This window comes from Peromyscus californicus, unplaced genomic scaffold (assembly GCF_007827085.1).
Source record: "Peromyscus californicus insignis strain IS unplaced genomic scaffold, ASM782708v3 Scaffold_2__1_contigs__length_46816999, whole genome shotgun sequence".
In the NCBI taxonomy this organism is placed as follows: domain Eukaryota; kingdom Metazoa; phylum Chordata; class Mammalia; order Rodentia; family Cricetidae; genus Peromyscus; species Peromyscus californicus.
The window spans coordinates 24,742,988-24,770,754 of NW_026294540.1; the positions used below are offsets into that span (position 1 = coordinate 24,742,988).

General features: G+C 50.7%; 1 protein-coding gene across 2 annotated transcripts in view; it reads right to left on the minus strand.

Annotated features, from left to right (window-relative positions):
- Clip2 (CAP-Gly domain containing linker protein 2) overlaps positions 1–27,767 on the minus strand; it is a 65,760-nt gene that overhangs the window by 26,981 nt on the left and 11,012 nt on the right. For both annotated transcript variants that reach the window (XM_052753944.1, XM_052753943.1), the window contains exons 2-6: positions 22,899–23,089; positions 7,786–8,336; positions 3,004–3,128; positions 1,945–2,158; positions 1,173–1,370 (exon numbers count right to left, since the gene is read on the minus strand). In XM_052753944.1, coding sequence (XP_052609904.1) covers positions 1,173–1,370; positions 1,945–2,158; positions 3,004–3,128; positions 7,786–8,336; positions 22,899–23,022 — 1,212 coding nt within the window. In that variant the 5' untranslated portion in view covers positions 23,023–23,089. The remainder of the gene's footprint in view (positions 1–1,172; positions 1,371–1,944; positions 2,159–3,003; positions 3,129–7,785; positions 8,337–22,898; positions 23,090–27,767) is intronic.

Genomic DNA, 27,767 nt, shown 5'->3' on the forward strand with positions numbered 1-27,767 from the left:
GTGTGTGTGTGATGCTGAGGATTGAACCTACGGTCTATACACACGAGACAAGTGATCTACCACTGAGCTACATATGCCTCAACCCCAATACCTCAACTATCACCGAAGTAGGGGGGAGAAAAATGGCTGAGTGGGTACAGGCGCCAAGCCTGATGGCCAGAGTTCAGTCCACGTGTCCACATGATGGACGGAGAGAACAGATGACCCCAAGCTGTCCTCTGACCTCCACATGCACACTGTGACACATATCATCCTTTCTCACAAAATAAATAAATTAAAATGTACCAAAAAGTTTTTAGAAAAAGAGAAAAACTGGTCAGCCGGGCGGTGGTGGCGCACGCCTTTAATCCCAGCACTCGGGAGGCAGCGGCAGGTGGATCTCTGAGTTCGAGGCCAGCCTGGTCTACAGAGTGAGGTCCAGGACAGCCAGGGCTACACAGGGAAACCCTGTCTTGAAAAAGAAAAACAAAAGAGAGAGAAAAACTCAGCCAGGTATGGTGGTTTACCCCTGCAATGCCAGCACTAGGGAGGAGGAGGTATTACAGAAATGTAAAGAGTTTGAGGCTAGCCTGGATAACAGGGTGAGCTCCAGGCCATCCTGGGCTACAAAGGGAGACTCTGTCTAAAAAAACAACAAAAATAGAAAAGTAAGTCTCCCCTGACCTAGAAAACACTGGTACTAGAGTACTAAAATCAGGACGCACAGGTTCAAAGGCAGATTCTGAACTTGATCTTGGCCAAAGGGCTGAGAAGTAGTTATGGGCCTCCCTCCAAGAGGGGTCCCTCAAAGGAATCCTATCTTGGAGGCAAACCTATTAAAATGCAGGCTGTTCTAAAGGGAAGTAAAACAGTCCATCTTGTAGAGGAGCTTGTGGTGAAAACTCAGGAAATAAACAACTCAATAGCTTCAGGAAGTCCCTGAAACTGACAAAATTCACTATGGCCCTTCCCCTGATGCTTATATAAGCAAGGGAGAGCTCTCAAATGAGACAAGCCGCCTGTGAGAGGCCCAAACCAATCGAGCTCACTAGCAGAGACACTTTCCAAGCTGTTGAGCTGGCTATAGGTGGTGCCGTGTGCTCTGGGTTTCCAACTTTCATGACCATATTTAGCATCTCCAGCCTTTTTGGGAAGAGGTGTTCCAAGCACCCTAGAGCCCGCCAGCCACCCACCTGCTCATGCTGTGCCTTCAGCAGGGCGATTTCCTTCTCCACCTCGCAGATGTGGCTGGTGGCCTTGGCCACTTCGGCCCTCTCCAAGTCACGCTCCACCAGCAGCTGTTCGATATGCTGCTGCTTCTCCTTCAGGGCTTCCTGCAGGGCTGTGGTGCCTGAGATCTTCCGGGCGTAGCGTGAAGAGGTCTCCGTGAGCTGGAGAGAGTGGTCACGGGTGGGACTCAAGATACCGGCGGTGGCGTAGCTCAGCTTGCTCTCCACTGGCCTCACGTCAACTAACACAGAACGGGAAGCCTTGCGCTTTCCTGTCAGTGCCCCAGGATGCCCTAAACTCACTTGCTGATTCACCCTCAAAGGTAACACGATGGCTGAGGTTCCCCTTTCAACAGGGCTGCCTCACCTTGGCCAGCTCCACTCTAGACCAAGCGGTACCAAAGTCCTTCCGACCAAACCCGAGTGGCTTCCTCTCCTCTCCTCACCTAGGGTCCCCGAAAGTCTTTTGGAATTCCCTCCTTATATCTACCCCACACTGTTTACCCAGGGAAGATGACCAAGAAACCAGCCGTAACAATAACAAAACATGTAAGTGGATCAGTTTTTCCTATGAAAAGATCACACACCCCCACCCCAACCCCAATCCCCACCCCAACCCCAACCCCAAACCCAACCTAGGGATGCCTGGAATCAGCAAGCTGGGGACAGAAAGACACTTGATCCTACCTCCACCCTTACTATCAGAGTTCTCCAACTCCCCAACTTCTACACTTACCAGACCACTACGGCTGGGCCGGCCGCCCACGGAGGAGGCCACGGAGCTGACGGAGCTGATGGAAGAGCTGCTGGGACTGTGGGTCAAGGCCGAGACACCCATAGCCATTCGTTTGGTCTTCTTGGCCTTGGCTGGGCTGGTAGACGGGAAGCCAATTCGGATGACCTTGTGGATGGGTGCAAAGAGACCGAACTTGGGTGGGCACTGGAAATACCTGGGGAGCATGAGAGAGCCAGAGCGATGCCATCATTTCTTGGGGTCTCCCCTGCTTCCTACTCCATCTCAGTGCCCCAAAAGATACGGATTAGGCCCTGCCAGTCACATCCCAAAGTGAAAGTCCTCCACACGGAGGAGTCAGACATGGCGGTGCACACCTGTAATCCCAGCGCTCCAGAGGTGGAGGCAGGGGGTTAGGAGGACCGGACTGCCAAGAATTTACAGCTGGAAATAATATTAAGAAGCCTGCTGTCCATCACACAGAAGCGGCAGGAGAATTAAGATGGGAGCTCCCAGGATGCACTGCTCCCAGAGCCTACAAACTAGGATACCCCAGCCGCAACTTCAGTTGCTCTGCCTCCTAATGGAGAGCTGGTGCTCTCTATTCCCCGGGAGCCCCTGGCATAGAGAAGAAAAACCCTGAAGTAGATGTAGCTAGAGGATACGGAGTTCAAGGCCAGCCTCTGCTAGAGAGTGAATGAGAAGCTGGCCTGGGCTCCACAGGACCGTTTCAGAAAGGAGGGAGAGTGCAGGACACCTGCAGCTCTTTTGCATCACTTAGGAAACACAGAGGTAAACAGAGACTCGTGTTTCTGCCTTCCTAGTATTCCCCCTAACAAGGGAACACAGAACAGAGGGACTCTCTTAGTGCTTGCCTGTAACAATGACCTCTGGCCTTAGTTCTCGTGTCAATCAAATGGGATGATCATGCCCCCTGCCTAGCCTGACACGCTGCTGGGAGGTAACACGTGTTTATCACAGTGTCTGGTACACACATGGCCACGATTGCTCCGCCCCCTGATCCCCATCCCTTCTGACAATCCTCAGGAAAGCCCACCGTACCTGGTGCCGGCCACAGCCCCATCGTTCTTCCCGAGGGGCTCATCCAGCTCCACGCCACACCACTCGCCTTTGGCAAAGTCCGTCTCCCCGACGTATCGTACCACGCCGGTCTTCGTCCCACCAACCTGTTGGCACATGGAGAGAGGCAGGTCCAGAGGATGCAGGGGACACGGGCTGAGCCTGGCAGAGGGCAGATGAGAGAGAGGAGATACCCACGGACGGCTGGGAGGGACCCGAGTTCCAGTGGGTCACATGACTCCTATGTGGAAGGGCACAGGCTTGGAGAGAGACACACAGATCTGAACTCAAACCCTGCTGTTAAGTTGCAAGAGTTTGGGCAAGCTACAGAACCTCTCTGAATCTCAGCATCTTCATCTACCCAAAGAATTTTTGTGATAATTAAATACTGTATGTACATAGCATTCTGCATGATGCTAGAGCCTTGGTAAATGCTCTCAGTAAAAATACAAAAGCAGTTTTCAGGGCTGGGGGTGTGGCTCAGTGGCAAAGCACCTGCCTAGAATCTCCCAGTGAGGGGCTGGGGTGTGAGTGGTAGAGCACCTGCCTAGAATCCCCCAGTGAGGGGCTGGGGTGTGGCTCAGTGGTAGAGCACCTGCCTAGAATCCCCCAGTGAGGGGCTGGGGTGTGGCTCAGTGGTAGAGCAACTGCCTAGAATCCCCCAGTGAGGGGCTGGGGTGTGACTCAGTGGTAGAGCACCTGCCTAGAATCTCCCAGTGAGGGGCTGGGGTGTGGCTCAGTGGTAGAGCACTTGCCTAGAATCCCCCAGTGAGGGGCTGGGGTGTGGCTCAGTGGTAGAGCACCTGCCTAGAATCCCCCAGTGAGGGGCTGGGGTGTGGCTCAGTGGTAGAGCACCTGCCTAAAATCCCCCAGGGAGGGGTTGGGGTGTGGCTCAGTGGTAAAGAGCTTGTCTAGCACACATGAGGTCCTAGGTTCCATTCCAACACCACGGGAAAATTAAAAGTAGGGCTGGTAAGATGGCTCATCAGGTAAAACCTGTCAGTTGCAACCCTGACAACCTGAGTTCAATCCCTGGAACCCTCAGTAGATAGAGAAAATTGATTTCCAAAGCAGTGCTCTGACTTCCAGATCCATGCTATGACATGCTCATGCGCACATCTACACACATCTACACACACACACACACACACACACACACACACACACACACACTTTAAAATTAAAAAAAAATCAAAACACAAAAGTATAGAGCACTGTTTTAAAAAGTTAATTAAACAAAACTGCAAGCTATACAGACACATAAATTAGAGGCCCAAGTACTTGCAAAACCAGGTCTGGTCTAATTTCCTTTTGTTGCTGTGATAAAACACCCTGACAAGAAGCAACTGAGGGGAGGAGAGAGTTTATTTAGCTCACAATTCCAGGTCATAGTCTAACACCGTGGGGAAGTCGAGGCAGGATATTGAAACATCACATCTACAAGAGCAAATGCACACATTCCCCCCCGGCTTGCTTCTTAAACTCAGTTTTCTCTGTTCTTCTACTGTTCAGGATCTCCTGCCTAGGGAATGGTGCCACCCACTGTGGGCTGGGCCTTCCTACATCACTAATCAAGACCACCCCCTTCCCAGACATGTCCATAAGCCAATGTGACCTGGATAACTCCTCATGAGACTCCCTTTCCAGTTGATTCTAGGTGGTGACAATTAAAAACTAACCAGTACAAAAACAGAAACAAAACAATGACCAGTATACCAGGAGTTTCTCAACCTCCCTAACGCTGTGACCCTTTAATACAGTTCCTCATACTGTGCTGACCCCCACCATAACATTATTTTCCTTGCTACTTCCTAACTGTCATTTTGTTACTGTCATGAATCATAATGTAAAGATCTGTGTTCTCTGAGGGTCTTACAGGACCCACAGGTTGAGAACTGCTGCAATCCACCTTCCAAAGTCCAGAGGCTTCTCTCCTTGCCCCCCCCAAATAAATATCATTTCCTCTTTTGGGTGGGATGGTTCTGTAATCATGCCCATCTCTTTAAATAGCAGGCTTCTGTGCAACTTCTGTTTTAAACTTTTAATGTATTTTTAACTGACACATAAGAATAGCTCGTACTTCACTGGTCCTCTTTTTTTTTTTTTTTTTTTTTTTTTTAACTGACAATAGCTGTTCTTACAAATGGGTACAATGTGATTGTGTGTACAGTGTCCACATGTCTACAGTGTGCACCGTTCAAATCAGGGAACAGTGTTCTATTCCCTGACGTATTCATCTATTTTTTTTTTTTAATAAGGGAGCCTCTGAAGACCCCTCCGATGTTCATGATAAAATACGTTAACAGGGGCTGGAGAGATGGCTCAGAGGTTAAGAGCACTGACTGCTCTTCCAAAGGTCCTGAGTTCAATTCCCAGCAACCACATGGTGGCTCACAACCATCTGTAATGAGATCTGGTGCCCTCTTCTGGCCTGCAGGGATATGTGCAGACAGAACATTGTATACATAATAAATAAATAAATCTTTAAAAAAAAAAAAATACGTTAACAGGGGGCTGGGGATGCAGCTCAGCTGGTAGAGTGCTCGGCTAGCATGCAGGAGGCCCTGGAACCCAACCCCATGTGCACATCTGTAATCCCGGCACTCAGGAGATAGAGGCAGGAGGATCAGGAGTTCAAGGCCAGCCTTAGATACACAGTAGGCTAATGGTATCATTTCACGTGTGTGTGTGTGTGTGTGTGTGTGTGTGTGTGTGTGTGTGTGTGAATATATGCTATCGTGAGTTACTGTCACCTATGCTGCTTGGAAAACCAGAACTTTTCCTTGTATTTGTTATTTTCACTTGACCTCAGTTCCATTTATTTTATTATTTATTTCACACGACCTCCAGTTCAATTTATTTTACTGAAAATGGCAGGATTCCATTGTGTGTGCGTGTGTGTGTGTGTGTGTATGTGTGTGTGTAAAATCTCTTTGTGTGTATGTGTTCATGTGACTATGTATTTGTACATCTGGGCCAGAGGTGCTTCCTCATCTCTCCACTTTAGACAGGGTCTTTCACTGAACCTGGAGCCGAGGGATTTAGCTAGGCTGCTGGTCAGCAAGCCCCAGGGATCCTCCTGTCTCCACCTCGCCAGCCATGGGATTACAAGCATGTACCCCCACAGTCCGAATTTTTCACCTTGGTTCTGGGGGTTAAATTCAGGTCGTTGTACGGCACTTACCAACTGAGTTACTGCCCCGGCCCTTGGCTTGTTGTTCAGACAGGGTCTTGTTCTGCAGCCCAGTTTGGACTGATTAATCACTTTGTAGCCTAGGCCGGCCTCAGACTCACCATCCATGCCCCTGCCTCTCCCCCTAGAGTGCTGGGATCACAGACATGCCTCATCACTTCTGACTTCTCTTAATCTCCTAACCCGTCTGGACATTTTCTTATTTCAGTAACCATGTTTTTCACTCCCCCCGGAGTCCCCCCCTTTTTTGCCCCGATGAATATTCATGAACATATGAATATTCATGTGCACATATTTGTCACCACATGAATATCTGTAGTGATATGAATATTCATGACCCTATATTCAGTGGTAGTCTGACGTGCCTTCTCCAATTTCTCAGATGACTGACCATCTTCCCTACGGAAAGTTCTGGATGCCTCTACCACAGAGACTGCCATATTGGCTGCCAGCCTCAGGAGGGTGAAGTGGGAGGCTGGAGAGAAGCTGGGGGCGGGGGAGGGGCACGGCTTGGCCCGCAGGATAGAAGAACTCGTCTTGTCCTCCAGTCTCAGCCTAAGGTTCACCTAGATCCTCCTGCCTCCACCTCCCAAGTGCTGAGAAGACAGGTGTATGCCGGCATGTTGTTTTATGGGGCGCCGGGGATCAAACCCTGGGATCTGTGCTTGCCACGACCACCTGAGCTACAGGCCCAGTCAGAAGTTCCCATTTTGTAAGAAGTATTATGGGCTGGGCATGGTGTCTGAGCAAGACCAGCCTGGTGTGCACAGAAAATTCTAGGCCAGCCAGGGCTACACGGTGGGACCCTGTCTAAAAAGAAAAAAAGAAAGAACCGGTCTGGATTTAAATGCCCCACCACACACACACACACACACACACACACACACACACACACACACACACACACAAACACATGTCGAAGGCTTGGTCTCCAGCTGGGGGCACTACTGAGAAGTGACTGATCATGAGGGCACTGACTCATCCATGTTCACCCACGATGAGATCATGGCTAGATGGGCTGTGGAGGAGGTGGGGCCTGTTCAGGGGAAGCAGTCACTGTGGGTATCTTGACAGCTCGGCCCTAAGCTGTGCACTCGGTTTTCACTCCCCCATCTCCCCCTCCCTCTTTCTAGCTACCACAGGTCACCAGCTCTCTCCCACCATGCCCTTGGGCCATGATGTTTCCCTCCTGACCCAAAGCAATGGAGCTGGCCGACTCGGAATGGAACCCTCGCCTAAGTCACGTGCTTAAACCCATCTTTCCTCTCGTAAGTTGTTTTCATCTCGGGTATTTCATCACAGCCACAAAAAGCTGACAGACACAGATGGGAACTGCGACCCAGAAAGGTTAATACACATGCCCAGGGTCACCCAGCAGCAGGCTTCAGAGCCCACGTCTCCTCCACTTCTATGTGTTACCAACGAGGAATGTGGCCTCAGCCTGGACCCTGTTCACGTTCCCTTTGAGTCCCTTCTCTGCTCAGCCCCCGGGGGTCCAGCTTATCCATGAGGGGGTGAGGGGGAGAAGACAGAGAAGGGGGTGCGCCCAGTCGGGTACCACCCACACTTACCAGCACACGGTCTCCCAGGTGGAGGTCCTTGTCACCACGCTTCACAGACCCGCTGTCGGACAGGTTGGAGCCAGACTCATTGCCTGTCTTCACGGAGCTGTTAAGAACACTCTCCCGCAGGGGGATGACGCGGCTGGTGAGCGGGGGCGTGGCGGTGCCCGAATGCAAGGACAGGTTCTGGGCAGTGAGGGATTCCACGGAGTGGGCGTCGCTGCCCGAGCCCTCAGCTGTGGGCTGGCGGGTCAGCTTGGAGGGCCGCGTGAAGATGCCCTGCAGAGCCGGGCACTCGAAGTAGCGCACGCCCCCCACGGCGCCATCGTTCTTGCCCACCGGGTCGTCCAAGACCACGCCGGCCCACTGGCCTGGCGCAAACTGGGTCTCCCCCAGGTACTGCACCACGCCCGGCTTCACACCATTCACCCACACCCTTTCGCCCACCACAAAGTCCCCCAGGAAGTCATCACCCACTTCAGCTGCCTTCGGCTTCTCAGAGACCGCGCTGGTGGCTCCAGCCGAGGAGGGGCCCGAGGCCTGCTTGTGCAGGGGAGACCCTGTGGATAAGTTAAGGGGCAGTAGTTAGGGCTAGCCTGGGAACTGGGGGGGGGGGGGGGGAAGACAGCCAGCCGGAGCTGGAGGATGTCCTGTGATAGTTGTCTGACGGGGAAACTGAGGCAGGCATGGTCAGCAGTATGACCTGTGTAAGGCTTATTCTTCCTTCTGGACAGTGGGTAACTCAGTTTTTTCCTTTTTTCTTCTGGCTCCCACCCAAGGGTGTCCAGAGTCTGAGTTTTTTTCAGGGACACACTGCCACCTACAAGGTCCACACTGGAGGGAGTGTGGCTGACAGGGTAGAGCACTTGCATGTGAGGCCTGGGTTCCATTCTCAGGGCCTCAAAAACAAAACAAAACAAAACAAAAGTTGGACTGGTGGGATGGCTCAGTGGGCAAAGGGGCTTGCCACCAAGCCTAATGACTTGAGTTCAATCCCCGGGACCCACATGTTGGAAAAAATCAACTTCTACAAGTTGTCCTTTGACCTCCAGATGTGTGCCATGGAATCCAGGCCGACCCTTCCTTCCATAATAAATAAATGAATGCAAAACAATTCTGGAGGGCTGGAGAGAGGGCTCATCGGTTAAGAGCACTGGCTGCTCTTCCAGAGGGACCAGGTTCAATTCCCAGCAGCCACATGGCAGCTCACAACTGTTTGTAACTCCAGTTCCTAGGGATTCAACACCCTCACACAGACATGAATTTGGACAAAACACCAATGCACACAAAATAAAATTAAATCACATCTTTAAAAAAAAAAACTGAGCCAGCAGTGGTGGCATACGCCTTTAGTCCCAGTACTCAGGAGGCAGAAGCAGGTGGATCTCTGAGTTCAAGGCCAGCCTGGTCTACAGAGTGAGTTCCAGGACAGCCAGGGATACACAGAGAAACCCTGTCTCAAAAAACAAAAAACAAACAAACACAAATAATAAAATCCTGTAAAGTGTGCTTGGCAGGCCTAAGCAACTATGGGTCATAAACCTGTAAAGCCCTTGGTGGTGACCAACCCACCTTAGTCCCACTGAGGACTCCACTTTACCTGTCCTCTTTGTTTAAAACACAAGAAGGGGCCCCGGGGTTTCGGGGACCCAGTGTGGCTATTCTTAGAAAAAAGCTACCCGCTCAGCTGTCCCTACCCTCAGCTGTCCCAGCCCACAGGACCCTCAGATAATCTCTTCTGACCCCTGCCTCTCCCAGGGGTCACAGGTTCTCCAACCAATTGCTTCAACAGCTGCTACAACTCAGGTCACAAGTCTATGATGCCATCAGAGAGTTTCTTTGGTTTATTCTTTCCCCTTTTAGCCTCCCCCCGCTTGGCCCCTCCAGCTGCCCCTGCCTCACAGGGACCAAACCCCTTTCAAGTTCCCCACAGAGACAGGCAGGGAGATTATTGGCTGCCTGGGGATGGGAGAACAAGGGATGCCCCAACACAGCACCCTAAATCCAGATTTGTAACACACTGGCCAGGCTTAGTTAAACCCCCTCCCTAAATTGGTGCCTCAGTTTCCCCAAATGACAACTAGGTAAGATATATATATGTGTGTGTATATCTATCTATCTATCTATCTATCTATCTATCTATCTATCTATCTACCTACCTATCTACCTACCTACCTATCTACCTACCTATCTATCTCCAGAGTACTATTGGGCTCTGATTTTTACTTTTTTTTTTTTTTTACTTTTTTTTACCTTTTTTTTTTTTTTTTTTTTTTGGTTTTTTGAGACAGGGTTTCTCTGTGTAGCTTAGCGCCTCTCCTGGGACTCACTTGGTAGCCCAGGCTGGCCTCGAACTCACGGAGATCCGCCTGGCTCTGCCTCCCGAGTGCTGGGATTAAAGGCATGCGCCACCACTGCCCGGCTGGACTCTGATTTTTATTTTTAATTTTTTGAGATGCTCTCATGTAACCCAGGCTGGCCTCAAACTCCCTATACAGCACATGATAGCTTTGATCTTTCTGCCTCCGCCTCATGAGTGCTGGGATTACAGATGTGCACCACCATGCCTGATTTACGGGATGCTGGGGATGGAGCCCAGGGCTTCCAGCTTGCTAGGCAAACACAATACCAACTGGACCACATTCCCAGGGCCTTTCTGTTGTTTGTTTTAAGAATCAAACTACATAGCCTTAGCTGGCCTTGGGTTCACCATGCAGGAAAATCTAGCCTTCAATTTACAGCAACCCACCTGCCTTATCTTCCCCAAGATTTTAGGCGTGAGGTCACCAAGTCTATTGGTACTGACATTCTATGCCAGGGACAGGTAGTGTGTGTAGTTAGAGCTCTTAAGATTTGTCAAATGGACTGGGCGGTGGTGGCGCACGCCTTTGATCCCAGCACTCAGGAGCCGGAGTCAGGAGGATCTCTGAGTTTAAGGCCAGCCTGGTCTACAAATCGAGTTCCAGAACAGCCTGGGATACACAGAGAAACCCTGTCTCGGTGCGGAGGGGGAAACAAAAACCCAAACAAAACATCTGGCACATGGATGGTTCCCTTGGCCCACATCCTCACAGAATCACCTGAGGGTGGAGCCTGGACCTAATACTGTCTCTGAGGCGCCCATCATTGCACACAGTGGCCCAGTAACCCCAGGAAGGCCAAGGGCTAGCCACATCGGGTTGTGCACACATGTCATTTCAGAATTGGGGTTGGCTTTAAGTGGGAGGACTTCTGAAGCCAGCCTGAGCTACTGACAGAGTCCGAAGTTAGACCAGGCAATTCCATGAGAGCCTCAGCTAGGCTTCCATGACACACAAGCAATCTACTGTCTTCCGGGACAGAGATTCCCTTCGTGAGAAAGGCAGAGCAGAATTTATCTTGAGTGGCTGGGTGTGGTGGCCCAACACTTCAGAGGGGCAGGATGAAGGATCAAAAGTTAAGGATCGCCGGGCGGTGGTGGCGCACGCCTTTAATCCCAGCACTCGGGAGGCAGAGCCAGGCGGATCGCTGTGAGTTCGAGGCCAGCCTGGTCTCCAAAGCGAGTTCCAGGAAAGGCGCAAAGCTACACAGAGAAACCCTGTCTCGAAAAACCAAAACAAAAAAAACAAAACAAAAAAAAAAAAAAAAAAAGTTAAGGATCATCCCCCACCTATACATAAGTCTGAAGCTAGCCTGCCCAGGTTGCATGAGAAGTTGTTTCAGACTTTGCTGTTGTTAAGGGAGGTTTTTTTTTTTTTTTTTTTTTTTTTTTTTTTTTTTTTTTTTTTTTTTTTTTTTTTTTTTTTTTTTTTTTTTTTTTTAAAGATTTATTTATTTATTATGTATGCAGTGAGTGTTCAGCCTGCAGGCCAGAAGAGGGCACCAGATCTCATTATAGATGGTTGTGAGCCACCATGTGGTTGCTGGGAATTGAACTCAGGACCTCTGGAAGAACAGCCAGTGCTCTTAACCTCTGAGCCATCTCTCCAGCCCTGTTAAGGGAGGTTTTAAGTTCAAACTAAACCCAGTCTGGTTCGCTCATGCCTTTAATCTTTAATCCCAGCACACAGGAGGCGGGTGGATTTCTAACAGTCTAAGGCCAGCCAGGTCTACATATTGAGTTCCAGGCTCATCAGGACTACATAGTGAGACCCTGTCTCAAAAAAATAAAGTTCCAAGTGGAGCTTTGATGCAAAGGACTAAGGCCAAAGTGAGGGAGGGAAACAGCTGGCTGGTTCAACAGCAGGTGTAGAGCCCAGTGTGGGGACCCAGATGGCACTGTCCTCTGAATGAAGATTTGCCTTGTCTTGTGCAGGGGGCAAGCCTTTTCTTCCTCTCCCTCTCCCTCTCTCTCTCTCTCTCTCTCTCTCTCTCTCTCTGGGCGTGCGTGCGTGTGCCGTGCATGCATATACCATGTGTGTGCAGGTGCCAACAGAGGCCAGAAGAGGGCAGGGAATGACTGGAGCTAAGCTTACAGGCGGTTGCGAGCTGCCAGCTGTGGGTGCTGGGAACTGAGCTCTGGAAAAGCAGCAAGTGCTCTGTAGCACGGAGCCATCTCCAGCCCCTTACCTTGTTTTCTAAGGCAGGATGTCTCACTGGGCTTGCCAAGTTATCTGTCTCCACAGCGCTGGGATTACAGCGCATGTACACCACCTCACCTGATTGTTTTTAAAGTGTCTCCTAACCTAGGCTAGCCTGGAATTTGCTATGGAGCGAAATATGACCTTGAACTTCGGATCTTTTTCTGTCTCTGCCTCTGAAGTCCTGTGATTACAGGCATGCACCACCGTGCCTTGTTTATGTGATGTCAGGGATGAAATCCACAGCTTTCTATAAGCTTGGTCAACAGAGTCCCGTTCCAGCCCCACCTCCAATATGGTTTGGGTTTTTTTTTGTTGTTTTTTTATATAGGTTTTGGGGCTTGAACTCAGGTCCTCATTCTTGGTCTGAACTATTTGTCCAACCCCGGCAGGGCTTTTCCTTACCTGCCAAGACTCATCCAGGAGGGACCCCATCAATGAGCAACTACTACCGGCCAACCCTGTGGTCACACGGAGGCCACAGGGGAGGACAAATGAGGGTCAGCAGGGATGGGGGAGGGGTGGGGACATACAAGAAGAGAAGTTGTAATTCAGCCAGCTGAGGATAATGAAGGAAGGGAGCCAGAGCCCTGGGGGTGTTGGAGGGAAGGGACGCTCAACTCTGAATGAGGTTCCTATAACCTCTTGCCTCAGGATGTTACTGGGCTCCTCAGAAACCTTCCCCATCTACTCTATCAAAAGGCCAGGGCAAGCCGGGCAGTGGTGGCACACGCCTTTAATCCCAGCACTCGGGAGGCAGAGCCAGGCGGATCTCTGTGAGTTCGAGGCCAGCCTGGGCTACCAAGTGAGTTCCAGGAGAGGCGCAAAGCTACACAGAGAAACCAAAAAAAAAAAAAAAAAAAGAAAAGGCCAGGGCAGGGCCAGTGAGGTGGTTCAATGGGTAAAGGTACTTGCTGCCAAGACTGACTGAAGTTTGATCTCAGGACCAAGATGGTGGAGGGGGGAGAACTGACCCATCTAAGTTGTCCTTTGACCTCCCTCCATAAGCACACCATGGTGCATGTGTGTGGCGTACACACACACACACACACACACACACACACATAAACGTATAGATAAATAAATATCTGATCTAAGGTGCTGGAGAGATGGCTCAATGGTTAAGAGCACCTACTGCTCTTTGCAGAGGAGCCAAACTGGGTTCCCAGCCCCCACACCGTGTGGCTCACAACTGCCAGTAACTCCAGCTCCAGGGGATCCAATGCCCTCTGCTGGAGTCTGTGAGCACCTGCACTCACGTACACATACCCACACACAATACATATGCACAGAATAGACACACACACACACAACAGACACAACAGACACACACACACACACACACACACACACACACAACAGACACACACAGAGAACAGACACATAACTGAATAAGAATATTTTAAAACATGTAATGTTAATTTTTTAAAAAAAGCCAGCACAGTCCTCACTTCCCACATTCTAACTTTGCTTTATTCATGGAGCGATCTCGCTCTTCTGGAAGGACTTTGTGGGGCTGTGAACATGACCTCACTGGTAGTAGAGTGCATACATGAAGCCCACTTCCAACGGCACAGGAACTTGGTGTGATGACCCATGCCTGTTACCACAGCACTTTGAAAGTAGAAGCCGGAGGGTCAGGACTTCATCAAGGTCATTTCTGATTATATACAGTGAGTTCAAGACCAGCCTAAGCTACAAGAGACCCTGTCTCAAAAAAAAAAAAAAAAAAAAAAAAAAAAAAAAAAAAAGAAACATGGGGCTGGAGAGCTGGCTCAGTGGTTAAGAGCACTGACCTCTTCCAGAGGTCCTGAGTTCAACTCCCAGCAACCACATGGTGGCTCTCAACCATCTGTAATGAGATCTGGCGCTTATAATAAATAGCTAAATCTTTAAAAAAAAAAAAAAAAGAAAAGAAAAGAAACAAACAAACAAAAAACCCAAAACACACACACACATACACACAAAGGTAAAAAAAGAAGCTGAGGAGATGACTCAGTGGTTTTCTGCTCGCTCTGTAAGTCTGAAGACCTGAAGCTGGATCTAAGAACCACTATAAATGCCAAATGGCCACATATCACTCCAGCCTCAGAAGGTGGAGACAGAAACCCTGGTGGAGGATGGGTATGAGAATGGCCATATCGATGAGCTTGGAGTTTGACTGAGAGACCCTGCCTCAGTGAATAAGATGGAAGAGAGATGAAGAAGAATCCCACAGTAGCCCCAGGTCCCCACAGGCACGCCCACACATGCACGTGTGTGTGTGTGTGTGTGTGTGTGTGTGTGTGTGTGTGTGTGTGTGTGCGCGCACAGGCCTTACCAGGACCTATAGACTCTGGGATGAATGTGGCTTTTGCCCTGATGGCCTTGGATGGAAGAAAAGTATCCCATGCTAAGTCCTGGGCCTTCCAGGAGGCGGTCACCTCTCTGAATGCTCCGTGGGACACAGTTCTAGTAACACAGGATGCTAAGCCCAAATAAGAAACACCTTGAGGGGTTGGGGATTTAGCTCAGTGGTAGAGTGCTTGCTAGGCAAGCGCAAGGCCCTGGGTTCAGTCCTCAGCTCCAGAAAAAGAAAGGGGGGGGAGAGAGAAAGGAACACCTTGAGCTGGGCAGTTGTGGCATACGCCTTTAATCCCAGCACTCGAGAGGCACAGGCAGGCAGATCTCTGTGAGTTCGAGGCCAGCCTAGGCTACAGAGTGAGTTTCAGGAAAGGTGCCAAAGCTACACAGAGAAACCCTGTCTCAAAAAAAACACCCCCCCCCCAAAAAAAAATGCGTCTTACATCAAGTGAAGGGTACTTTCCCTGCGGGACTTCTCGGAGCCTTTTAACATGTTAATGAGCACCCTAACCACACAAGAAGGGTTATGAATATGAGTCTCTGATGGGTTACTGAATCTGCAATACCAAAGCAGGGAAGGTGGGTCACCCGGCCCCGGATACAGCAGTTTCTTCTTGGTGCCACCTAAGGAGGTGTGTCTGTCCACCTGTGCCAACTCCCAACAACCCGTCACACAACAGCAGCCTCGGACGGCCCCTCTCTTAACCTCTCTCCCCCTGCCCGACTCCGTGGTGCTGTTTTCTCAGTGTACACAGTCTACCTGCTGAGCTACTGGACTTCAGCTCCGGGAGCTGGATATACACCAACCCCCCTCCAGACAGACCATCCGTCCATCCTTAGTGGCTCCCCCCCCCACACACCTCAAAAAGCATACATACATGGCCTAAAGCCCCCAGTGGTTTTCTGTTCCAAGCCTCTCCCTCTCCCCAGGGACTCTCAAAGACACAGGTCACGAAGGACGGAATGATGGAACCTCCCCGGAATGACATCCCCCTTCAATCAGCCTTCGGACCATTCCCACCCATATGGTGCTCAAGGAAGGCTGAGTCTGCCCCTCCGATAGCAAAAGAGAGCCCTCTGCAGATTGAACACCCCCACCCTGTGGCACCTAGCCAGCGATGCTGCCTCTGTACCCTGCTTCCCTGAAGGCATCCTCCATCCGCTTACTCTGGGTCCAGGAGTGCTCAGCATCCTTCCAACAGTAAAATGCCACTCACAAGCTCCCTCTGCCCCCCCCCCTTACTACTTGGGCCCTTAGACAGCTGGGGTACCCCGGTGTGGGTGGGGAGGGGATGTGACAGGCTTCTTCTTACCCTGAAATGAGCAAAGCCAGCTCCCCATGGAGAAGCTTCAGGCAGTGGCCATAGGGTCCGGCAGGCAGGCAGGCGCTGGCCTTGGTCCCCGCCTCCCGGATCGATAGTGAACAAAACGTCAGGAGTATTAGAAGGCAGCCCTGCCCCCTGCCACACAGCCCAGGAAAAGCTCATCTTGGCTTCCCCATCCTGACACCATTAAAAAGTTTAGGATGTGGTCAGGGGAGGGAGTGGAGGAGCCAGCCTTGAAGGAACGTTCTTGACCTTGGCTGATTGAAAGTAGTTAAGGGCAACAGGCCTGGTCCTCCAGTGATTCAAACAACATCTCAGACTAGGCACTCAAGTGATGAGCAGGGAGTGGAGGAGCAAGCATACCTCAGTCCCCAGGAGGGTGAGGCAGGAGGATTGCCACAGATCTAAGCCAACTTGGATTACACAGGAAAACTATCTCCAAAACAAGAGGACAGTCAGTGAGTTGGCTCAGGGCTTAAAGGCACTTGCCGCCAAGTTTGACAACCTGAGTTCAATCCCTGGGACCCACACGGTGGAAGGAGAGAACCGGCTCCCACAAACTGTCACCTGACCTCCACACACCTGCTGTGGCACGTGTGCCCGACCACATGCATACTACACACCTACGCATGTAAAATAAGTAATAGACAAATATATGTAAAATAAATAAACATACATCTGAGGGGCTCAGATGTAGCTCATTGGTAGAGCACCTGCCTAGAATCCTCCAGTGAGGGGATGGGGTGTGGTTCAGTGGTAGAGCACCTGCCTAGAATCCCCCAGTGAGGGGCTGGGGTGTGGTTCAGTGGTAGAGCCCCTGCCTAGAATCCCCCAGTGAGGGGCTGGGGGTGTGACTCAGTGGTAGAGCACCTGCCTAGAATCCCCCAGTGAGGGGCTGGGGTGTGGCTCAGTGGTAGAGCACCTGCCTAGAATCCCCCAGTGAGGGGCTGGGGTGTGGCTCAGTGGTGTAGGATGAACTATCTCTTTGGGTTATTCAAATTCGACAAGATGAATGCTGTGACAGGTAGGTGACAAACACAACCGGGAAAGTCCTTCCAGGCCTGCCTGAATGACAGAGCACAAGGGCTGCCTGTGGCCCATACTCTTTGCTTGGCAAACCCAGGTTCCCAGCTTCCCAGCACATCTCCCAAGGGCCAGAAGGGACTTCTTAGGCATTGCACTGGGAGGAGACTCCGGAGGCTAGGGTGATGGTTCAGTGGTAAAGCATTTGCTATGCCCGCATGAGGACATGAGTTCAAATCCCCAGGACCCAGGTAAAGCTGGGCATGGTCATGCACCTCAGAGCTTGGACAGCAGCATGGGTGATGGAGACAGGAAAATCCTTGGAAGCTCATGGGCCAGCTAACCTGGTGTAAACAGGGAGATGATAGGAGATCCTGTCTCCTGTGAGTCCTAGACCAGTTAGGACGACACAGTAAGAGCCTATCTCCAAAAGAGAGAGAGAAACCCTCACCACGGAAGCTACACAAACACCTGCGCGGTCCTCTGACCTCTGCATTGCGCTATGCACATCTGGATTCCCATGTACACCGGCACATGAACACACACACACACACACACACACACACACACACACACACACACAGGACTAAAAGGAGACTCCGGAGAAAGGCCGCCGTATACAACCCAACAGAACCTTCCTACCCAGCGCAGAACAGAGTGGAGGCCACACCCAGCAGGTGCCTGGAGTCGTGAACCCCTTTCTCCTGTTCACAGCCCAGGACAGATGCTAACATCGTCCTGGGTCCCGCTGACAGGGCCTCCCCAGAGCATCCTCCAGGGGTGCTCCATCCTATCCACGCTCCTCCACCTAGCTCCACACCTGCCCACCTATCAGACCTCCTCGACTTGTATTCCAGGGAGATATCCGCCCTTGAAGTCTCTTCCCTGGGACCCTGCTGCATCCTGTGTCATGCTTCTGGGTACCAACACAGACCTTCTCTGCTACACATGGCATCCATCCAGGCTGTTTCCCGTGCCAGACCCTCTCTGCCCAAAGCTGACATCATGCCTTGGGAGGGAGCCACAGCCTTGCTTCCCAAGGCAGGCGCCAACTCACACACGGCTCTCTCAAATCGTCCTGGGTGTCCCCCGCAGAGTTCCAGTCTCCTCAATGCTTTGTGTTATTGACTGATGTATCTGTTCTGAGACAGGGTCTTATATATCCCGAGCTAGCCTCAAGGATAACCTTTAACTCTTAACCCTTCCCCTATTTCCCACAAGCTGGGATGACAGATGTGCATTACATCTGGTTTACACAGTGCCGAGGACGGACCCCAGAAGCCTCGTGCATGCTGGGTAAATACCCTACCAACTCAGCTACATTTCCAGACACTGTTGGTTAATTTTTTGGGACCAATTATTTAGCCCAGGCTAAATATCAAATATTTAGCCCAGGGCTGGAGAGATGGCTCAGAGGTTAAGAGCACTGACTGCTCTTCCAGAGGTCCTGAGTTCAATTCCCAGCAACCACATGGTGGCTCACAACCACCTAATGAGATCTGGCTCCCTCTTCTGGTCATACATGCTGTATACATAATAAATAAATAAATCTTTAAAAAAAAAAAAAAAAATATTTAGCCCAGGCTAGCCCTCATCACACAATCCTCCTGCTTCCAGCCTGAGTGCTGGGGATTATAGAAATGTACCACCATGCCTGGGACCTCCTCCATCACTTTAGAGAGCAGAAGGCCAGTCTCATGGGTGGTCGGGAACCTAAAGGGCCAGCAGGAATGGGAACTGTTTTCCCGAGATCTCCTACTCTTTTTTTTTTTTTTTTGGTTTTTCGAGACAGGGTTTCTCTGTGTAGCTTTGCGCCTTTCCTGGAACTCACTTGGTAGCCCAGGCTGGCCTCGAACTCACAGAGATCCGCCTGGCTCTGCCTCCCGAGTGCTGGGATTAAAGGCGTGCGCCACCACCACCCGGCTTTTTTTTTTTTTGGAGATCTTCTACTCTTATTTCCTAGCATTTATTACCATGGCTCCTGGCACTGACACCCTAAAATACGGTAGAGTCTTTGCCTCAAATGACCCAGTAGTAGAGCACCTGCCTAGAAGTCTCCCCACCCCTGTGAGGGACTGGAGAGGTGGCTCAGTGGTGGGACACCAGCTTGGCATGTGTGAGGCTCTGGATTAAATCCCAGACACTTGGGGAAAAAAAAAAAAAGAAACTGGGGCCTCACTGGATGGGGAAAGCCAATGAAGAAAGAACCCAGAAGAGACAATGGGCCTTTCTCCCTGAAGGTCACATCCTGGCCTAGGGCCAGGCTGGCTGGTACACTTCCCCAACCACCGGGTTCCACGGAGCCACCTCTGCTGGAGTAAGCTCAGCCTACTGGGAGCTTGTGGCTAATCTTGTGTCTTTGTGTTTAAATGTTTTTTTTTTGGTATTTTTTTAAAAGATTTATTTATTTATTTATTTATTTATTTATTTATTTATTTATTTATTTATTATGTATACAGTATTCTGTTTGCTTGTATGCCTGCAGGTCAGAAGAGGGCACCAGATCTCATTATAGATGGTTGTGAGCCACCATGTGGTTGCTGGGAATTGAACTCAGGACCTCTGGAAGAGCAGCCAATGCTCTTAACCGCTAAGCCATCTCTCCAGCCCCTTAATATTTATCTTATGCCTATGGGTGTTTTATTGCACATGATTATGTGCACCATGTATGTCCAAGTGTCTGACCAGAAGAAGAAGGCACTGGATCCTCTGGAACTGGAGTTCCAGACGGTTGTGAGCCACCGTGTAAATGCTGGGAGCTGAGCCCGGGTCCTCTGCAGGAGCAGTAAGAACAAGTGTTCTTAACCAATGAGCCATTCTTCACTCAGCTCCTGGAATTCCATGTCTGTTGCTACGTGTATGTATATATGCTGTTGGTTGTGTGCGCACACCGGGGGTTGGGGTTGGGGGTTGGGGGTCGGGGTGTGTGCTTTAGTTTTTGGAAGACATCTTGCGTGGTCATTTCTCTCTCTCCATCATGTGGGTCCAGGAATTGAGCTCATGAGCCCAACAAAGCAGTTTTTCAACCCTACCATTACTCAGCACCCTCAAGCTCCTCCCAGGAAATGACCCTTGAGTACTGACAGAGGACAGCGGCCCTGTGGCCTCCCCATGACAGGCAGTGAGCATGCATCCTTCGCCTGGATGACTGTACATTTGCTCTCTGGCTTGTCAGCAGTCTATGCTCACGGGGAAGCTAATATACTCGGGGGTCCCCTAGGCCACACCCTACATAGCTCGTCCCATGCTGGAAAGACATCTGAATGCCTGGCCTTCATCTCTGATACCTCCCCAACCTCTCAGCGTCCAATCCTTTTCACAGATGTGTCTTTGTGTGTGTACATATTCATGTCGTACGTCCAGGGACATGGTGTCTGCATGCAGAGGAGGCCCGAGGTCAGTACTGAGTGTCGTAGTTACTGTTTCTGTGATAAAATACCCTGACCAAAGGCAACTTGGGGGGGGAGTTTTAGCTCCGAAGTTCCAGGTCACGGTCTGTCACAGCAGCCAAGTCAAGGCGGGAACTTGAACAGCTGGTCACATCACATCCATAATCGAGAGGAGAGAGGAAGGAAAGGCTGCATACTTAACGTTCAGCTGGCTTCCTCTACTCTCATACAGTCCAGGGCCCCCAACCAGAGACCCGCGCTGCCCGCTTTCAGGCTGAGTTTTCCCAGGTCCAACAACAATCAAAATAACCCCAACAGACAAGTTCACAGGCCAATTCAATGTAGACAATCCCCCACGAGACTCTCTCTTGCCATGTAATTCCAGAGCGTGTCAAGTTGACAATTAAAACTAACCACCAAGCCAAGTGGTGGTGGTGACAGCGCACACTTTTAATCCCAGCACTCCGGAGGCAGAGGCAGGTGGACTTCTATGAGTTCAAGGCCAGCCTGGTCTACAGAGTGAGTTCCAGGACAGCCAGGACTGTTATACAGAGAAACCCTGTCTAGGAAAACAAAAAAAAAAACAACAACTAACCACCACACTGGGTATCTCCTTTTACTACTTTCGACCTCATTCTTTGAGACAGGGTCTGTCAGTCTGTCTGTCTGAACTTGGAACTGGCCAGTTTAGCTAGGCTGGCTGGCCAGCAAGCCCCAGGGGTCCTTTAGTTGAACTGCCAGGCCCTGTTCTCACAAGTGCCGGGGGTCCAAACTCAGGCCCTTATGCTTGTGTGGTAAACACTTTACCAACCGAGCCATCCCCCAGCCCCGAGATGGGTCTTATTTCTGCACAACTCCCCCCAAATTAAGTTCGGGCTTTTACACCACCATTCCAGCCCTCCGCAGGATCACTTCCACCTCTACCTCCAGCTCCTTGTTTAGTTTGTTTGTGTTTCTGAGATGGGGTTTCTCTGTGTAGCCCTGGCTGCCTGGAACTCACTCTGTAGCCCAGGCTGGCTTCGAACTCAGAGATCCACCTGCCTCTGCCTCCCGAGTGCTGGGATCAAAGGCGTGCGCCCTCCTAGGTTCTTCTGGAATGCCTCCCATGAGTACAAGGGGATCTGCCATCTTGGAAGGGAATCTGGGCTGCACCGTATTCTAGTTGGTTGACTCCAAACCTCTGGGACAATCCAATAAGATGCAGATCCTATAAGATCCTATACTGCTGGGTGAAGTGTAATGCAAGAAGGGACTGTGTGGAGATGTTTCTCACTAGGTACTCCTCAAAAAGAAGAGGAAGAAACAATCAACATTGTCAACAGAAAAGATACAGAAAGAATCTCTGTGGTGGCTCCACCTGTAATCCCAGCACTGGAGGACGAGGCAGGAAGGACATGAGTTCAAGGCCAGCTTGAGCCGTTAAGATCTGGTCTCGAAAACTAACCAAACTATTTCTGATTCTAGTATACCCTCTATGATAGTGCTAACTGTCAATTCGAGAGAATCTAGAATCTCCCAGGAGACAGGCCATCTCACAGGCATGCCTGTAGGGATTACCTTGATTCTGTTAACCGATATAAGAAGACTCATTTTAATAGTGGGTGGGGCTATTCCCTGAGCAGGGAATCCTGAGCAGAGATGAACAGCAACATTTATGCACCTCTGTTTCTTTTTCTTTTTTTTTTTTTTTTATTTTTTTTTTTGCACCTCTGTTTCTTAATTATGGGTGATATATGACCAACGGTTTCCAATTTCTGTCACCTGGATTTCCTCACCATGATGGACTTCTCGAACTGTGGACCCAAACCCAATCCTTTTCCCTTAAGTTCTGCCTGGGTATTTTTTTTTTTTTTTTTTTTTTTTTTTTTGGTTTTTCGAGACAGGGTTTCTCTGTGTAGCTTTGCGCCTTTCCTGGATCTTGTGCTGTAGACCAGGCTGGCCTCGAACTCACAGAGATCCGCCTGCCTCTGCCTCCCGAGTGCTGGGATTAAAGGCGTGCGCCACCACCGCCCGGCCTGCCTGGGTATTTTATTACATCAACAACAAACAGAACCTCAGAGATCCCTTGTGGTTTAAAATCTCGCTGTTGGAGTTGAGCATGTAGCTCGGTGGGTAGTGGGCTTACCCATCATGCCCAAGGCACTGGGCTCCATTCCCAGCACCACATAAACTGGGCACTGTGGTGCACCTCAGTACTCTTAGTGCCTAAGAGGCGGAGGCAAGAGACTCACCGAATGCCTGAGGCCAGCCTGGGCTACCCAATGAGTTTCTGAGCCCTGTGAGTGACACGGGCTACTTCTGAGTTACCCACGCGCCGGTAAGTGACCCCAGTAAATTCACAGGCTCATCATGCTGGACTCGGTGGAATCTTTGTTTTGCTCTGTTGCTGATGTCCTAGCTGAGTGGGATCCACGTTTGCTCCGGTCTCCCCAGGAAAAGTCCCCAGGCTGCAGCTCCCCCTTCCGGCGCTCGGCCCCACATACCTTCCTTGGAGCCACTGGCTGATGCCACCACCGAGGATGAAGCTGACCCAATGGACGGCCTGCCCACGGGACTCGAGTGCTTGCCCCCTCGGCCAGGGGGCTTCAGCCCACTGGGCTTCTGCATGGTGGTGCCACGAGGAGGGCAGACGAAGGCAGATGGCGGTCACATCCTCCCTGCCATCCTTGGTCACCTGTGGGCGGAACACAAGAGGGATGGAGTCAAAATGTCCTCACTAGGATGTGGGAAGGTGGCTGGGGGTCCCAGTGGTCCTGAAACGGACCGAGGCCCATCAGAGGACACCAGCATTCCCTCTCTGGTTTGTTCGAGATAGGGTATCGTGTGGCCCAGGCTGGCCTCAAACTCACACAGTAGAGAAAGACACTGAGTTCCTGTCTTCACCTCCTGAGGGTGGGTGTTACAGATGCAAGCCACCACACCTGATTTACTCGGATCTAGGGATGGAACTCTGGGCTCTGCGTGTGCTGCACGGGCCCTCCATTCCCTGGATCTGTTTTTTTTTTCTGACACAGAGTCTCATTATATCTCCTAGACTGGATCTTCCAATCCTAAGCCAGCCTCCTGAGTGTTGTGATTACGAGTGTGCCTCACCAAGCCTCACTACACCAGGCCATTTATAGACAGAGATGAGATCTTTGCTTTGGGGCTGCCTGGGTGTGGCTGCTCGAAGCTGCAGAGATCACCTTATGACTGCAGGGGACAGCTAGCTGGTGAACCAGGCCACCACGGAAGGCAGAGTGGGGTGCTCCCCTCCATTAGGCTCATGGGTCCGTCTGGCCTACACCTATCTGAAGGGTACCGCCACATGCACCAAAAAAGATCTAAAAGAAAGAAAAAAAAGCTGTCAGTTCACCCCTTTAATCCCAGCACTTGGGAGGCTGAGGCAGGAGGATTGCTGCAAGTCTGAAGTCACCCTGTCTTTAAAAAGCCAAGAAAGAGAGAAGGAGAAGAGGGGGCAGAGAAAGGAAGATAAGGAATAAGGAAACACACACACACACACACACACACACACACACACACACACACACAAGTGGGGGAAGGGAAGAGCGCTAATCCAGAAATCCATACAAAATTCTCTTGGCAGAAATGCTTGGGTATTTCAGAATGTCTCTCAGTCATGTGTTCAGCAGCCAGTGGGTGTTTTAGTTGTTCGCTTGTTTCTTTGTGAAGTAGGCATTAACCCACGGTCTTCCACACGCTGCCCAAGTGCTCTACCACTGAGCCACACCCCAGCCCCTCACTGGGGGACTCTAGGCAGGTGATCTACCACTGAGCCACACCCCAGCCCCTCACTGGGGGATTCTAGACAGATGCTCTACCACTGAGCCACCCCAGCCCCTCACTAGGGGGAGGGGCTCTAGGAAAGTGTTTCATTGCTGAGCTACATCCCCTACCCTCTTTTCACCTTTTATTTTGGTAATGAGTATAAATTGCTCAGGTTGGCCTTGAGCTTATTATTCTCCTGCCTCAAACTCCGAGTAACTAAATCACAGGCCTACATCATCAGAATGGGCTCTTGAAATTTTTTTCCACCAGCTGTACCTCACCCAAAGGACACTTGTCCCAACAAGTTTCATTCTTCCAGGTAGCCTCTTGGGACCACTGGCCCTGGAAATATCTGGTGAGCCCAGGAGAGTCCGCTGCCCTTCTCTGTCTGCACTCTGCCTCCTGGGAACCGTGAGCAACTTCCAATCAGACCTCCGTATCTCCTCTCTGAGAACCCACCTATCAGAGTACGTGACCCAGATCCCGTGACTGGAAACCCCACATGAGAGCATGTCCACAGCCATGCAGAGAGGATGAAGGTGCTAGGCCCCAGGTCCCTGCAACAATCCTCTCAAAGGAGGCTCCCTCAGTTTCCCTACCATTCTTGATGATCCCAACAAACCTACTATGTGCTGTGAGGAACCTGTGCACTAAGCTGCACCTACTAAGTGTATACTACACCTTGCACAGATGTGGCCTGGCGATCTCCAAGTCTGCTGCATAAGTATGCATAAGTAGCAGGCATCTTTTTTTTTTTTTTTTTCCAGAGCTGAGGACCAAACCCAGGGCCTTGCGCTTGCTAGGCAAGCACTTGCTAAGCAAGCACTCTACCACTGAGCTAAATCCCCAACCCTTTTTTTTTTTTTTGGTTTTTTGATACAGGGTTTCTCTGTGTAGTTTTGGTGCCTGTCCTGGATCTCGCTCTGTAGACCAGGCTGGCCTCGAACTCACAGAGATCCACCTGGCTTTGCCTCCCGAGTGCTGGGATTAAAGGCGTGCGCCACCACCGCCTGGCAACAGCAGGCATCTTACAAGGAGAATATTCCCAGTTGAGAGAAGTTCAGAAACAGCTGGGTATGAGGGGTTACACCTGGTATCACAGCACTTAGGAGGCGGAGGCAGGAGGGCGGAGCTCTAAGCCAGCCTAGGTTATGTCCTGAGAGCCTACCTTAGCAAAAGAAAAGAGGCTGGAGAAAGGGCTGGGGTGGTCCAGTGCTTGCCCCACAAGCATGAGGACCTAAGTTCAATCCCAGAACTCATGGTAAAGAGTCAGGCGTGATAACCGTGGTGGTGTGAACTGGCGCCCCTCCCCCCCCAGGCTCATATATCTGAATGCTTAGTCACCAGGGAGCGGCACTACTTGAGAAGGATTAGGAGGTGTGGCCTTGTTAGAGGAAGTGTGTCACTATTGGGTGGGCTGTGAGGTTTCCAAAGCCCACACCAGGTCCAGTCTCTCTCTCTCTTTGTGTGTCTCTCTATCTCTCTCTCACTCTGTGGATCAAGACGTTGCTCTCAGCTCCTTCTCCAGCACCATGTCTGCCTGCACGCCACCACGCTTCCTGCCATGTTGACAATGGACGGACTAAACCTCTGAAACTGTAAGCTAGCCCCCGGTTAAATGTTTTCTTTTATAGGAGCTGTCCTGGTCACGGTGTCTCTTCACAGCTACAGAACAGTGACTAAGACAATGATGTATCCTTTTAACCCAGTGCTGGGAAGGCAGAGATGGATGGAATCCCTGGCCAGCCAGCTTAGCTTTCTCGGTGACCCCAGCCCAGGGAAAACCCAGTCTCAAAACACAAAGAAGAAACAACATCCAGAGTTGACCCCTGACCTCCACACACAAGTGTATATATGTGCATTGGGACCACACACACACACACACACACACACACACACACACACACACACATTAAATAGAAGGGGGGAAGGAAGGAAAGAAGGAAGGAAGGAGAGAGAAATGGAGGAGATTAGTAAAAAAGGGAAAGGAAGAAGGGAAGAGAGAAGAACAGAACGGATGCTGGTGGGATGGTTCAGAAGGGAAAGAAGCTTGCTGCCAAGCCTGACGACCCGAGTTCAATCCCCCAGGCCCCACATGGTAACAGACACCAACTCTTGCAAACTGTCCTCCACATGTGCATGCAACACACGCCACCACACACAAAAATAGAGTGTAATTTTTTTTTTTTTAAATAAGAAAGAACACATTCATAGAGCCAGGAGCTAGAAAGATAAAAATCAATTTCATGGTTTCCATCAAAGTCACAGTGGAGCGGCCGGCCACGCTGAAGTGGCCCCAGAGCTAGCCCTTCCCTACCTCCCAGCCCGGTGGCCCTGCCCTAAAACAATATTTCCAAGACCCTGACCTCGAGGGACAGCGCCCGCTTGCTTCAACTAACAAAAGAGAGCAGGGAGCTGGCAGAAAGGAACCAAGCCGGCATTCAGCCAGTTCCAGCCTATCCCAGCCGGGAGGAGGACTGGAGGGGACCGGAAGGGGGAGGGGGAGGGGAGGGTGGTAGCAGGCAGAGGAGAGGAGGCAAAGGGCTGAGCTGGCCCTCTATGACTCAGCCCTGCTCTGGGACAGAGAACTGGTGGTGGGGTAGGGGGGTGAGCGGTGGGGGACTTGGGAAAGCTGTGACATGGTGAGACACTGGCCTCTGGCCACGGTACAGCCCATCCATGGGGGAAGCCATGAAGTAAGACCTTGTGCAGCCTGAGGACCAACCCAGTGTCACTCCAAGAAGCCTTGAGACATGAAACCAGGTGACAGTCCCGCGGTTATGACCTGGTAGCAGGCGTGGTCAGCACACTGTGACTCCAGCACAAAAGACACGGAGGAAGGGAGAACTGGAGTTCCAGGTGGGCAGCGTGGCCCAGCAGGTACAGACAACCGCCACCATACCTGATGACCTGAGTTGGATCCCCAGGGCTCACACGGTAGAAGGGCAGAACTGACGAATACATACTGAAACGTAATAAAATTAAAATTAAAAAAAAAAATAACCAAGCTGGGAGTTACAGAGTTGCTGAGCTGCTAAAGTGCTTGCCTGAGGAGGCCTGAGGCCCTGCGTTTGATCCCCTGACCTGCACAAACCAGGCCTGGTTGTGCACATCTGCAATCCCAAAATTTGGGAGGTTGGAGCAGGAGGATCAGAAGTTTAGGGTGATCCTCAGCCACACAGTGAGTCTGAGGCCAGCCTGGGCTACAAAAACAATTTTAAAAAATTTAAAAAAAAATGATAAACCAGCTTAGGGGTGCACATCTTTAATCTCAGCATTCGAAAGGCAGAGGCAGGCGGATCTCTATGAGTTCGAGGCCAGCCTGGTCTATCCAGTGAGTTCCAGGACAGCCAGGGCTACACAGAAAAGCCTTGTCTCAAAAAATTAATTAAGTAATAAATAATTAATTTAATTAATTAATAAAATAAAAAAACGAAAACTGGGATCTAAGTGTGGCTGCCTTGGGTGGGACAGGTGCGGATGCCTGAGTTGGGAAAGAGAAGATGTAACTCCAGGAGCATCCCTAGATCCTTGACGCAGCTCACAAGTCCCATGTCACATCTCTCCAGCGGGCTCTGTGCACA